The 13,749-nt window shown below is 37.9% G+C and overlaps 1 protein-coding gene across 2 annotated transcripts; it reads left to right on the top strand.

Annotated features, from left to right (window-relative positions):
- Positions 1 to 667: 667 nt before the first annotated feature.
- On the top strand, positions 668 to 13,470 carry LYPLA1 (lysophospholipase 1). Of its 2 annotated transcripts, XM_042463943.1 has the most exons (7): positions 668 to 737; positions 2,893 to 2,963; positions 6,165 to 6,238; positions 7,579 to 7,680; positions 8,834 to 9,010; positions 10,640 to 10,699; positions 12,162 to 13,470. In XM_042463943.1, the coding sequence occupies exons 1-6, from the start codon at positions 697 to 699 to the stop codon at positions 10,691 to 10,693; spliced, it is 519 nt and encodes a 172-aa protein (XP_042319877.1). In that variant the 5' UTR covers positions 668 to 696; the 3' UTR covers positions 10,694 to 10,699; positions 12,162 to 13,470. The 2 variants fall into 2 exon arrangements, with proteins under 2 accessions (XP_042319877.1, XP_042319876.1); XM_042463942.1 differs by having other exon boundaries at positions 10,640 to 13,470.
- The last annotated feature ends 279 nt before the right edge of the window (positions 13,471 to 13,749 follow it).

The raw sequence follows: 13,749 nt of genomic DNA, 5'->3' as shown, positions 1-13,749 counted from the left end.
TAAGTGTACACCATTTTCATTAAAGGATTCTGTTTCTCTAATGTTGGCTTGCAACCACCAGAGGAGTGTTTGCAGTTAATGGATGTAGAATTGATGGGGTGGGACTGAAAATTAGGTCCCCAAACACACAAGGAGTCAAATGTTATTTATTAACATCTTTTCTTTTAATAAGCCAGCCTAGATGAAATATTTCAGAAATAGTTTTGTCTAGTCCCCCAAATCTTGATTTGAAATGCTCAGTGTTAGTCATATTTAGGAGCCACAGTTTCAAAAGCAGGGAAAAGGTAGGGCACAGCATTTCTTATGTGCACTGATAGAAGTAACACAGAAAAGTAAAACTTATGAAAACCTGGGAGATATATTTATTCTCAACCACTCATTGTGTTCTATTAAACAGATGGAGAAATGTATGTAGTTCAAAATATACTACTTGAGAAGGCCACAGTATTATTTCATCAACCAGTTAAGTCATGGCAAGGGTTTGAACTGGAGGAGGAAGGACAAAGAATAACTTTTGCTGTCTCCTGCAGCCACCAAGTTAGGAGGCCTGTCTGTCATCATGAGAACCATAGTCTTATAGGATACTAATGGCATTTGTCAAATAAATCTGATATTTGTCAAGATCCAGAAGTGCCTACCTAGAATATTATTGTTAATTTTAATTCAACTTTTCTTCCTCTAATTTTTAGACCAGTTATGCCAGTTTCTCTAAACATGAATATGGCCATGCCTTCTTGGTAAGTAATTAATTAAGAAAAAAAATTGAGTTGAGTTTATTGACCTTTCTATTTCTGACCATACAGTATCATATATTGCCAAGGATTTTGTTTCTTACAGTGAAAAACTTATGACAAGGTTTATGTTGTCTACTACATGATAAAAATGATGGATGAAGATGGGTTCTATAAGTATTGGAACTTATATCCTTCTTAGCTTAATTTCATATATGGCACTATCTAATATTAATGGGACTGTAGCCTATGAAGAGGAAAACGCAACATTTACCAACTTGGGCAGCAGTGACACCTATTGCTTTCAGAGGGCAGAATGCCTACCATAGACAAAAGGCAAAAGAAACCTGTTCTATCCATTATGCTGGTCTCTATGTCATACACAGGGAGTCTGGATAGAGTCCTTAGCCAAGGTTTATTGTGACTTCTTTCCTCTGCAGAAGATTTTTCTGTTCTATTCATATTAGACATTTGTTTTCTACAGTATATCTTAAAGACAATTTTATATACAATCGGATTTCTAGTCAAAAGTTGCCCATTCCTTATAGGTTTGTCACCTTTTTTGCCTCCTTGAAGAAATGAAGAAGGTGAAAATTTCCACAACCCTTTATGTGTTTACTAACAAAAGCTTTACTTAATTGATTGTGTGAAGTTTAATTGTAAGAAGGAAGTGCTGAAAAACACAAGAGAATGATCACAGTCAGTTCTCAAGCCTTTGCAAACATTGTAAGAGTCAAATGTACTGCCTTATGCTTCTAAAGACTGCACAAAGAGGCAGGAATTTGTAGCAGTAGCTTTTTCCAGCAGATAGACAGTGTGGGAGAAAAATCGGCAATAATTATATTATGGCCATTCCTGAAGTAAGAAAAAATACAGGAGACCTGCTAGATAAATTGGCAATTGTAGTCATGTTCCAGCTTAATCCTATCTCTATTTTCTTTCATCTTCTCTTTTCTTCATCTTAATGCCTCTAATAGCTTCCTCAGATTTTTGGATTTCTTTATGCTCTCATGTTTTTCTCCAACACCACCCGTAATGCCCAAACATACACCTCTACTTCCCAGCATTGTTTCTCACCAACAAGCCCGTCCTGTCACAAGCATCCAGCTTTTGATCCTTTAGGCAACCTTTCATATTTTTTGTGCCACGTTTTGTTGGTCACTTCTTTTATTATTTATCTTCTATCCTCATGTCTTCCTCAAACTGTGTTCCTCACATGTTACTATTTATGAGTACATTGTTTATTTGGCTGCCTATGTCTAAGTTTCCTGCCTCATAGTCTCCTTGTGTGCTTTCTGAGTTTTCCTATTATGTTAACACAAGCACATTCAATTGGTGATACATACTTTATCATCATTGTGACCACCAGTAAATCTCTATTTGTGTTATAGCATAATGGGGAAAAAGAGTGAAATTTCACAGAGATCTTCCATAAATTCTCCTTTCCCTTCTGTTTCACCTAGTTTTTCTCTTATGCCGAGGACCCATGAGAACAGATATTCATGGCATGTGCTATTTCATAGGGAAAGAGAGAGGGAGAGTTCTTTGTGTGAATGCATGCCACCTCCCACTCCATGGCTTCATTCTGGTCAAGCTTTCAATGCATGTCTGTCCTGTCATTTCCTGTGTAATGGGAAGCAAACTTAGGTCCAAAACACACAGCAGGAATAATCCAGTTTGAGACTGCCTTAACTGCCCTGGCTCAATGGTAGGGATTCTGGGTACCATAGTTTTGTGAGATGTTTAGCCTTCTCTGTAAGAGAGCTGTGGTGCCACAATAAATTACAATTCCCAGGATTCCCTAGTACTGAGCCAGGGCAGTTAGAGTGGCCTCAAACTGGATAATTTCTGCAGTGTGTTTTGAACCATAGTTTCAGAACCTATTCAACTAAAGGTGTTCATAGTCTAACTCTACCCTGTTCTATTTTAGTTAATGTGGAAACTCACAGTACTTCATAGTATGGAATGTATAATTCAACATCTCAAAATATAATGGACTAGGCTCTGTCTTTTGTCATTTTTACACATATCATAAATACATCTTCAGGGTTCTTGGTCTTTATTTGTACTGGATGAACTATGTGCCTTATCTAAAATTGTTCTGAGCATTGCCATTGTTTAGAGACCTGAATAATATAGCAGAGTAACTGTCTGATTTAAGGTTTGATATTATTGGACTCGCTCCAGATTCACAGGAGGATGAAGCTGGGATCAAGCAGGCATCAGAGAATGGTATGTTCTGTAACACGGTTGTGCTTTGTAAAAAAGAGAAAATTAATTCTTTTGGCGTTTACAAATTTTAGTCTGACTTATAATTGCAGGGTTGTTGTATATTGTGTAAAACTATCTCTGACTTCCATTAAGTCTCATGTATCAGGAGAGATGTTTTAATCCACGGCTTCACCCCACCCAACATTTTGTTTTAGAATCTGCACAGAACTAGACATACAGTCTAGACATTCTATGACATTATCCTTTAGCTTCCCTGAGTCCCAGTCTTGAGGAAAAGATGGGGTATAAGTAAAGTGATTGATAGATTGCTTATATGAGAGCCAATGTGGCATAGTAGTTTGAGCATTGGACTAGGATTCTGGAGACCATGGTTCAGATCCTGGCTCGACCATATAAACCCAGTGGGTGACCTTGGATAAGCCATATGCTCTCAGCCTCACAGAATAGTAATGGCAAACCTGCTCTGAAGAAACATGCCAAAAAGAAACCCATGATAGGTTTTAGGGTCGCCATAAGTTGGAAATGACTTAAAGACACACAACAGCAACAAGATTGCTTATAGCTCCCCTTGTGATAATCAGTATGCCCAAGTTTCTGCTACTTGACATGTAGATTTTTTCCCCCTGTAAACAAAACCAGTTTGACAAAAATTGTCCAAATAAAAATACTGCTTTTTTGCTATTGCACAGTTTTCTGTGCCAGCTAGTGTAAGGCACTAGGCCAAAAAGAGAAAAGGAAAAAAAAAAAGCCCTATGCCATTTTTCAGGCAATCATGATATCAAAGGAGGAAAAGCTACATGTCCTGATTGTCTAGGGGTTGGCCCCATTCAAAGGGAGTCATGGGAATACTCAGTGAGTTGCAAAAATACAGGACATGTACATTAAATCCTCCTCTGAACCATGCTACAGTGTTAACCTTACCCTTAATTCTCAGTATATTAGAATTCTCATTGAGGTTAGAAAATATGCCACAGGTCACTCATTCTGGTGCCAGTCATGGTGCCCAAGAGTTAATATTGCAGAATGGCAATAATTGAGCAAAATGTCATCCAGCATTGATGTGTTGTACATGGCAGTCACAGTTCTGGTCCATCCAGTATTTAGACTTGACAGGGTGAATTATAAAATGTGTTTCTTAATATTCTCAATTTGCGTGACATTGAAAATCTGAGGTATTTCATACGCCTGTAGGTATCCATAAAAAGATAGCCGACATGGTGTAGTGCAGAGGTAGGCAACCTGCAGCCCGCGGGCCGGATGCGGCCTGGCAAGGCCTTGGGACCGGCCCCAGCCCGCTCCTGCCACCGATTGCCGCCGGGGCCTTTGGCCTCTTGCACGCAGGGGCAAGGGGGGCAATTGTCTACAGACGCCTCAGAAACATGCATTTATATTAACATTAAAAAAAAAATCAGCAAATTTAAAAAAAAGTGTCCACCATTTGAAAATGTTGTCCTACATTTGTCCCGGTTTATTTATTTATTTAATTTAATTTTTTTTTTAAAAAATTATTTAATTATTTATTTTTTGGCTTCGGCCCCCCAGTTGTCTGAGGGACAGCAACCCGACCCCCAGCTCAAAAAGGTTGCCTACCCCTGGTGTAGTGGTTTGAGTGTTTGACTCTGTTCCACCATGGAAATCCCCGGGTGACCTTAGATGAGTCACACATTCTCAGCCCCAGAAAACCCTGTGATATGTTTGCCTTAGGGTTGCCCTAAATCAGAAGTGACTTGAAAGCACACAATAAACCCAGCTATTTATTTATGTGACTGCTGGTTATGCCAAGTAATGTTATAACACTATTAAAGAAACAAAAAATATAGTGGACAAAAGCATTTTTTAAAAAAAGCAGCCCACTGTAGCTCTTCAGAGATGAAACTTACAGTCATTCTGCCAAAGGGTGGAACTAATTGGATGTGGGAGAGAGAGTGAACTCTGTGAAGAAACATCTCAGCTCTAAAGTGACTACTGTTGTAGTTAGCATGGTGTAGTGGTTTCAGGACTTCGACTCTGGAGAACAGGGTTCGAATCCGTTTGGCCACTGACTGACCTTGATGAAGTCAAACTCTCTCAGCCTCAGCAGGGAAGGCAAAGGTAAACCCCCTCTGACCAAATCATGCCAAAAAAGAAAAGAAAAAAAGAAAGAAAAAGAAAAACTATTATAGGGTCACCTCAGGATCATCATAAGTCAGAAATGACTTGAAGGCACGCAACAACAAATGGGCATTAACACAGACTTTGAGCATATTATCCCATAACTAGCTCAGATTTTTCATTAGTCTGTTAACTTAAAAGGCCTGATTTGATTATAGTTTCTTTTAGATCTCGTATTGCTGGTTAATTTTGTTTCTTCTAGTTTAGTTGAGTATGAGGCTATACAAAGTGGAATAAAGAGCTGGCATCAGGGTGAAGTTGGGGTCATGGCTACTGCTAGATGGTGGGTGGCATCACATCATTTCTGCAGCACCGCGTTTAGACATGCTGCGCTGAAGAAACTGGGGAAAGCCACCATTGCTGCGGTAAGGGTGGCGGAAAGCTGCTCCTTTTGGAGCTGGCAAATCACCAAATCGGGGCCATGGTGTGCACTTGCTGCAGCACTGATCCGGTGCACAAAGGAGGTTTAGGTTCTAAATCCTATTAACATTTTCACACTCCTGTTAGTCTCTCTTCTTTTTTCCCCCCTTTCCATACTCTTCTGTTTCAGTTTGGCCCTTGATTTCTCATTTGGTTACCTTAGCATTGTTAGGAGACCTGGTGGTGCAGTGGTTAAATGCCTGTATTGCAGCCACTCACTCAAAACCATAAGGTTGCGAGTTCAAGACCAGCAAATAGGCTCAAGCTTGACTCAGGCTTGCATCTTTCTGAGGTCTCTAAAATGAGTACCCAGACTGTTGGGGGCAAATTAGCTTACAGTTGTAAACTGCTTTGACACTGCTTAGGCAGTATGAAGTGGTATATAAATGAAGCTTGTTTGTTTTGTTTGTTTACCTGTCCTATAAATTAATGTAGTATTGCTGCAGTAGAAGTGATGGTTGACAGAGTGGGTAGCATTATTTAGGCTGTTGTAGTCACAAATGTGACTATACCTGTAGGGACAAATGTGACTAAAGATTACCAAAGCTTCTGGATGAAGGAGCATGAGGTAGTTAATGCATGGCAGTCATTCACTTATTTTGATCTCCATTAACAAGACTTTCTTCACAGTGAAAACACTTATTGAGCAAGAAGTAAGAAATGGAATACCTTCAAACAGAATAATTTTGGGAGGATTTTCTCAGGTAAAACTAAGTTCTCTCCCATCACACTGAACTCTATTTATTTGTAAAAGTTAGATGCTACCTTTGCAGTTTTTTAAAGTCTGCTGGTACTAATTTGTAACCTGCACTCCATAGACCTTTTTACACTTTTCACTGTGAATTTTCTGTCCAAAGGCGCACAGCACATTTTCAGCAGCACTTTGTTACACCCATGAAAATGTGTGTTTGTGACACGCAGCCAAGTTTGGTGCATTTAACATAGATCTCTCATCTTTCTCCAAAGCTCAGGATAAGTTGCAATTTTCATACAAAAATGCTAAAAATAGATGTTGGCTCCCATTGCGTTTGGCAATGACAGTTCAATGATACCCAGACTTCTGCATACCTTCTATAAGATGCTCTCCCCTTGACAAATCTCTCTGATAGGGAATTGCACAATGTATGGAGCAGTCACTAAGAATAACTTTTTATATGTCTTCATTCTTACCTGGCATATGACTGCTATAGAGAATGAAGCAGTTTCCTGTGGTCCAACATATCAAGACCTATAATGCCTGAGCAAGTGAAGACTTTGTATGTGGCAACTGAATGCAGGCAAACCCAGTCATACTGAGATTCCATAGAAGTAAAATAAAACAAAGGAAGTTTGCATGTTTTCTTAAGAGTTTATAATAATATAGTTTTCCAGTGTTTGTTAAAACATTTTACAAATGGGTGGAAAGTTATTCAAATGAGGTGGTCATTAAGGATATAGGAGAGGGGTGTACACAATGCCTCAAAAGGGCACATGTTTTGAGTATGATTGATGTAAGCAGATTACAATACTTGCTTACCATATTGTTATCTTCTGCCAATTTGACTTCTTTTCGTGGTACACAAATACAGGCGGGATACAAACCGCCATATAGTACGTATAGGATACGTACTAGGGTTAGGAAGGGGCGGTGCTTCCACATCCCCCTAACCCTAGTACGTATCCTACTTCTACATAGATGTATCCTACTTCTACCCCTTCTACATAGGCGCCGCCATCTTTACGTACTGGACGCATAGCGTCCAGACGTGTCGCGGTGCCTATGACATCGCGAATGCGCCGGCGGCGCTTCGCGACGTCATCAGTGCGCCACAAGAAGCAGCTTCTTTTTTGCTCCGTGCGGGAGTCGCGCGGTTTGGCTGCTGCGGCTCCCGCGCAGAACAAACGGCGGCGGCGGGGAAGCGCCGCAAAGCGGCGGTTTGTATCCCGCCACAGTTTGGTTAGAAGGTTAGTTGAAATTACAGCATTTTGAAAGTGTATTTTAAAATGCCATTGGTCATTGTGTGATTAAGACTTTAGTAATATGCTTCTTATTTGGTTTCATTAGGGAGGAGCTTTATCATTGTACACAGACCTCACAACACATCAGAAATTAGGGGGCATTGTAGCACTCAGCTGCTGGCTTCCATTGCGATCTTCTTTTCCACAGGTAATGTACTGTTTTCCTAGCATTCATAATAACTGAGATCACTACATATAAAGGATGTTTAGTCCTTCTTCATATTGCTATAGTCAACAAGCTTAACAGAAAAGCAATTTTATCTCAATATTAGCTTCACCTCAGTTTAAAGAACATACCATTTTAGGGCATCTTTTTATGGCCTTTTCATAATTTAAACTCAGAGTTTCATTAATTTATGCAATTATTAATGATTTTTTTTCTTTGAACAGAATAGAAAAATATATATTTACGCAAAGAAACCTCAGACAAAAAGGAACTAAAGACAGACAATCTTTGGCTTAGCATATAAAACTATTAGAGAATACTTGTTTTACTTTTATGAAACCTCTTACAATACATATAGTCTTTAAAATGTCAGATAAATTTTGGGACCTGGCAATTCTTGCAGCGCTATTTCTATACATTCAGTTAAGTGAAATATGACAGGAGCTGCTAAAAACCTTTTATGGAATTGCTTTCCATTTAAATAACAGCAAATAACATTTGCTTAAGGAAAATTTAAAGTGGTGATATCATTCTTAATGTGTTCATAAGTGCAAAAAGAGTATTTCTTGATTCCTAGTGTGTACCTCTAGCAGAGTTTGAACTTAGCTAGCATTTTGTAATGCCAGAGTAGGCAGATGCAAAACATCTGAGGGCTATTTTTCATGCATGCCATCATTTTTCTGAAACTGGAAGCAATGTTCCAGTCACTCTGGCTTCTATTTTTCAGAATTGTTTTTTCTGTTTAGGGTCTCTCCTCCCTCACAAACCATGATTAACAGTCTCATTAGAGATATTTTTGGCTGAAAACTGTGTCTTTAGCTGAATTTTTCAAAACTGAGGAATTTGTGATAGGGCTTGTAAGTCCAGAGGGGGGTCCTCAGGTAGGCAATATGATTCCTATCTTGGTGCAGTTAATGAAGTGCTGGACTCAGACCAAGAACATTTGGGCTTTAACTCCCACCTAGCCATAGAGTTGACTCTTGCAAACTCCCTCATAGATTTCTATGTGCATAAAAAGGACAGTGGAATGAATACAACTGCTTGGAAGAAAGCTGAAATAAAAGTACAGTATAATAGTAATAAACAGAACAACATATCTTTCATCTATTATTCTGACTTTTTCTAATTTTTATAGGGCCCTATCAATTGTGTCAACAAAGACACTCCCATTCTCCAGTGCCATGGTGACCGTGATCCTTTAGTCCCATTAATGTTTGGTTCTGTCACTTCTGAGACACTAAAGTCTATGATAAATCCTGGCAACGTAACTTTCAAGACATATTCAGGCATGATGCATAGCTCATGTATTGAGGTAATAACTGTTTGGGGGGGGGGGGAAGAGAATTAGTTGAATGCTTTATTTAGAGAGTGGAAGCTATTGGTATGATGTCTTCTAATGCAGTGTGGGGGATCTTTGGCCCTCTAGCACCAGCCAGTATGGCCAGTACCTTATCATTAGTCACTGTGGCTAGTGTTGATGGGAACTGCAGGCAAAAATATTTAGAAGGCCAAAGGTTTCCCATTCCTGTTCTAAAGTATTGTTTATCTTTTGCTGTACATTATCTTTAATATGTTGGGTAACATATGCAGACATACCTAAAGCTGTTTAAAGTGTAATTTTAACTTTCCAGCACTGGTAATATGTGTACTCCTTCAATGAGGCAAATTTAGCATCAACACTTTGCTTAAGTACTCATTTAAGTCCTGGAATCTCAGGCCTCCATATACATAATATTCCATGGGCATTAGAATACCTAGTAGGATTCATGTTGTAATGAGATACAAACACACACCGTGGGCCTTCCATAGCTACAGGATCCATCACAGACACCAAAAAACAGATCTGAAGTCCCTTATTTAAAATAGTGTAGGGCAACATGAATGGCAGCAGTAAGCCCTAGCTGACAGGCATGCATTCTTTAGACTCCCCTGCCTCTGGGGAGCCCACCAGCCCCGTTTTCGCCTTTGAGGCAGCGGCTGTTTGGAAGGCAGGAGCAGTCAGCTGGTGGGCTCCCAAGAGGTGGCTGAAATAGTCACACCGTTGCTTTCTGGACAAAATTATAAAAAAATACACTGGTACCCCGGGATACGAATGCGCCGCGTTACGAAATTTCCGGGTTACGAAAAAAATCCATTTAAAAAAACTGTTCCGGGTTACGAATGTTTTTTCGGGTTACGAAAATTTTTTTGGTGCTTTTCGGCGCTATTTCACACCAAATCGCGGCTTTTCCCCATTAGCGCCTATGGGTTTTTCGGCTTACGAAGCCTTTCGGGTTACGAAAGCGGCGGCGGAATGAATTATTTTCGTAACCCGGGGGAGCCCTGTACTTCACATTAGTAAGAATTGTATTTGCCCAAAAATGGAAGACATAATATATCCTGAACCAAGAAGAATGACTATTAAAATTCTATGATACAATAGAAATGGAGATGTTAACACAGTTAAACACAATTCATTAAAAATTTTTTTTTTAAAAAAGGAAAGTGGGGGAAATGGCAACACTGAGCTTCCAGGATGTATGGTATCTGAATTGATAGAAGGGGAGATCTTCAGTTAATCTTAGGTGTAAGACTGAAGATCGGTTGAATGTCACTACTGGTTTATGTGAATATAATATAATAAATATTTTATATAAAATGGCCTTCGGGCTACTATACAAAACATAAATGAATTGCATGTTTAGACTTCGGTCCCATCTCCAAGGTATTTTATTATGTATAAGCAAATATTCCAACATCCAAAACAATTCTTCTCCCAAGCACTTCCGATAAGGGAGACTCAGAATTCATTTGTTTTCCAAAGTAAGCAATAACCCACATTGTAAGGAATTAAGCTATGCATTCATTTTCCTTGACTTGTATTATTAATAACTTGTGAAAACACTTGAGATGTTATTTCTTATAAATTAACTGAGTTTTTTTTTTAAAAAATCTTGAACAGGAAATGATGGATGTGAAGCAGTTCATCGACAAGCACCTACCTCCAGTTGACTGAAACTGTGTAAGCCTTGTTAAATCACCAGTATCATCTGTAATAGATATTCCCCCCTCCCCCCGCAGTCATTTCTAAAGTATCTCTGTGCTTACAGTGTTAACTGTATTGCAAAGAGTAGATAGTATACCTTCAAGAGAAATGATGCTCTTTTTAAATTTCACTGGCTGTAATCTAGATATATGGCAGAGGAATGTTGGGATACTCTTTCAGTGTGCTCCAAATTTAAAATTGTCTATTGATAACAGAAGACCCCTTATTTTAAATACAGTAATTGTATAAATGACAACAATTTTTGTTCAAGACTTTCTATATTACTGCTTGCAAAAATGACACTGAATATTACACATATAGTATGCAGTGTGTAAAACACAATTAAGTGTGCAATGGTAGAAGTAGTAGTCTTAACATATTGGTATATCATAGCCCAAATGCCGTGACAAAGGCAAAAAATTTTATAGTGTGTGCAAGAAAATATTGTCATCAAGTCTTTACTCCTATGCATTTTGAATTCTATGATTATCTCATTAAGCGTGTCCCAGGATACTTTGCAACTTTGAGGAGTCAGATCTCAAGATAGAAGATCTCTAGACTATTTAGACTCAGCTTTTTTTATTAAGATGAATATAAAGAACACAGAAAAGATATACAAAACTTTGACTATATTGAAAATCCATGCCATTATAACTCCTAGTGGATTGAAAAATACATGTTCTTAGATCTTTTCTTGAGCAGTCTGGTAAACTAGTTACTTGAGAAATTATAACCATTAAGGAAACATTGTGTACATATAGTGAAACATTTGTCTTGAATTGTTTTTCTCTACTTCAGAGAAATCAGGACTGGGACTGTAAGTACACAAGCACTCATACAGTAGACCAGTGCATTCACATACATGAAATCAATATGATTTATCAGCTCACATAACTGTATCTTATTGGATGATACAATGTTTTTTTTGTTAACATCTAAGGATCAAAGCAGAAAAATGGATTTTCCACCAGGGTACCAAATTACAAGCACTAGCAAATGTCTGAGGGGGAAAATTGCCTCAAAATATGCCTGATTCAATAAACCTGTAACATGTATAATGGAAACTGCGGAATTCAACAATTGGATTTGTAAATGTGGTGAACTGCAAATATGTGAGGAAATATGTATATGTTCCCTCCCGTTTAGTCCATTATCATGATCATGCTATGTTGTTGATAGAGGTTACATTGCCAGTGAAATCCTAGAAGTACTATTTCTTGGTTTCTTCCTTTTTTTATCCACATGATTTTATTTTTCAAAGCATAGGCATGTGGTTTGATCTCAGTCACTTGCAGTCAAAGCAAGCAATTAATTAGTAGAAACTGCAGTCAAAGTTGCTCAAAAATGTTTCTGATTTGATCTTGTCAACAGCACTTTTTGTATCTGTGTTGTGGTTTCGCACTGCTTTGTATGTCACATTTCTTAACCCTTTCTTTAGCCTATCAGACTGGGAGCCATCAATGTACCAGCAAAATTAAGCAGCAAAAGTATTCATGAACTGGACCACTTGAAGTTGCTAGCTGAAGAATCACATTTTAGCATCCCTGCCTATCTTAAAATGACATTCTTTGCCCATACAATTATAACAGGGAAGTTTCAGCCTAGCTCCTTCTGAAACTCTGATTTTCTGTGTGTTGGGAGGGAGAGGTTGAACAGAGAAATAAAGCATGCAACCTCCTCTTTTAGTAGTTTAAAGCATTGCCATTCAAGAATATACAATACATGGTTCTAAAGAGAAGGTTACACTTGGAAGCAGTAAACACTTTTAATCCTTTACTCTAATACTTATATGCTGGGGACCTCTGCAAGAGTCTGTATAAAATGATTTGAATATGGAAGCCTTGTGACTTTTCTCAATATTCATCCTGTGTTCACTGGAAAATAGTTTTATATATAAATTAACTCCCAGAAGAATGTAAACTAGCAGCATTCCACCAAGTTCTCAAAACTATCTTAAGTGAAGATAGTCAAGTGACAATGTCTTATGGAGTTACTGCATAGATCAGATTTTCTCTTAATAAATAGAACTGCAAGGGGACGTTTGGACTTACTATAATAATACCATAGTTGACTTAAATAATTTGTGTGAAACTACTGAAATCAACCTGGTGGTAATCAAACAAGAATTTAGTTCACTTTAAAATTTAGTATCTAACATTCTGCCAAAAATCAAAATTTGCTATTCAGTATTAAACTACTTTTAATTGAAATATTGTGTGAAATACTTACTTGCCAATTTGCTGATAAATAGTAATTATATTGTGTATCACGGCACAATGCTGTAACAAAGGCAAAACTAATGGTTTATTAGGATTTTTGCTGACAGGATGTAGCCTTTAGTTTTTCCTGAAGTATTGTATAATGTTCAATACAGTGAATTGCAGAAGGAGTATTGTACTCTGTAACTTGTATTTTAGATCTGTTAATTAATGTTTGCCTTAGTGAAGTGCATTGCACTTCATTAAACTGCAAAATGCATCTTTTTTATAAATAGGTGCTATTGACTGTCAAATATAATTGTAAGAATGTATGTATAGGAAGTTAATGAAGCCATATATTGGGGCCGCAATGTTTTATAAACAACTTTAATTTGGCTTTCCTTTATCCTCAGTTCTAGAAATCCATAGTCAAGATTATATCTTGATTTTATAATATTTGTTAGTGGTAAGAAATCTATTGTTGAAATGGCTTTCTTGTAGCTGAAAACTGTAACTGCTCTTACTGTGAAATAAATTCTGAACAATCAATACATTGTTTGAAGCAATTTTTGAAGCAAAGGCTGTAGCTTTAAGTTAAGAGAATGTTTTAGGTTAAAAACCTGAGGAAAGAAAGAGTAGTGGCTTTAGGTAAATGTTAAAGATACATATAAATAATAATAAATAATAAATTTATTATTTTTATACCGCCCTTCCATAGATCAGGGCGGTTCACAGCAAATATCAATAAAACAATTAAGAATACATAAAAACACCCCTCTCTCACTGACCCCTCCTCCCTGGTAAAAAGCCACCACAGCGGCAAGACAG

This window comes from Sceloporus undulatus, chromosome 4, assembly GCF_019175285.1.
Source record: "Sceloporus undulatus isolate JIND9_A2432 ecotype Alabama chromosome 4, SceUnd_v1.1, whole genome shotgun sequence".
NCBI lineage: Eukaryota > Metazoa > Chordata > Lepidosauria > Squamata > Phrynosomatidae > Sceloporus > Sceloporus undulatus.
The sequence above is the reverse complement of the archived record's forward strand: the minus strand, read 5'-3'. Positions and strand labels throughout refer to the sequence as shown.

What these genes read in the sequence shown, in the direction of transcription:
- LYPLA1 (XM_042463943.1), top strand. Translation starts at nt 697, where the DNA reads ATGCCAGTTTCTCTAAACATGAATATGGCCATGCCTTCTTG. An exon ending in AATATGGCCATGCCTTCTTG is followed by an intron (nt 738 to 2,892) that starts GTAAGTAATTAA and finishes GTCTGATTTAAG; the next exon opens with GTTTGATATTATTGGACTCG. An exon ending in TTTTGGGAGGATTTTCTCAG is followed by an intron (nt 6,239 to 7,578) that starts GTAAAACTAAGT and finishes TGGTTTCATTAG; the next exon opens with GGAGGAGCTTTATCATTGTA.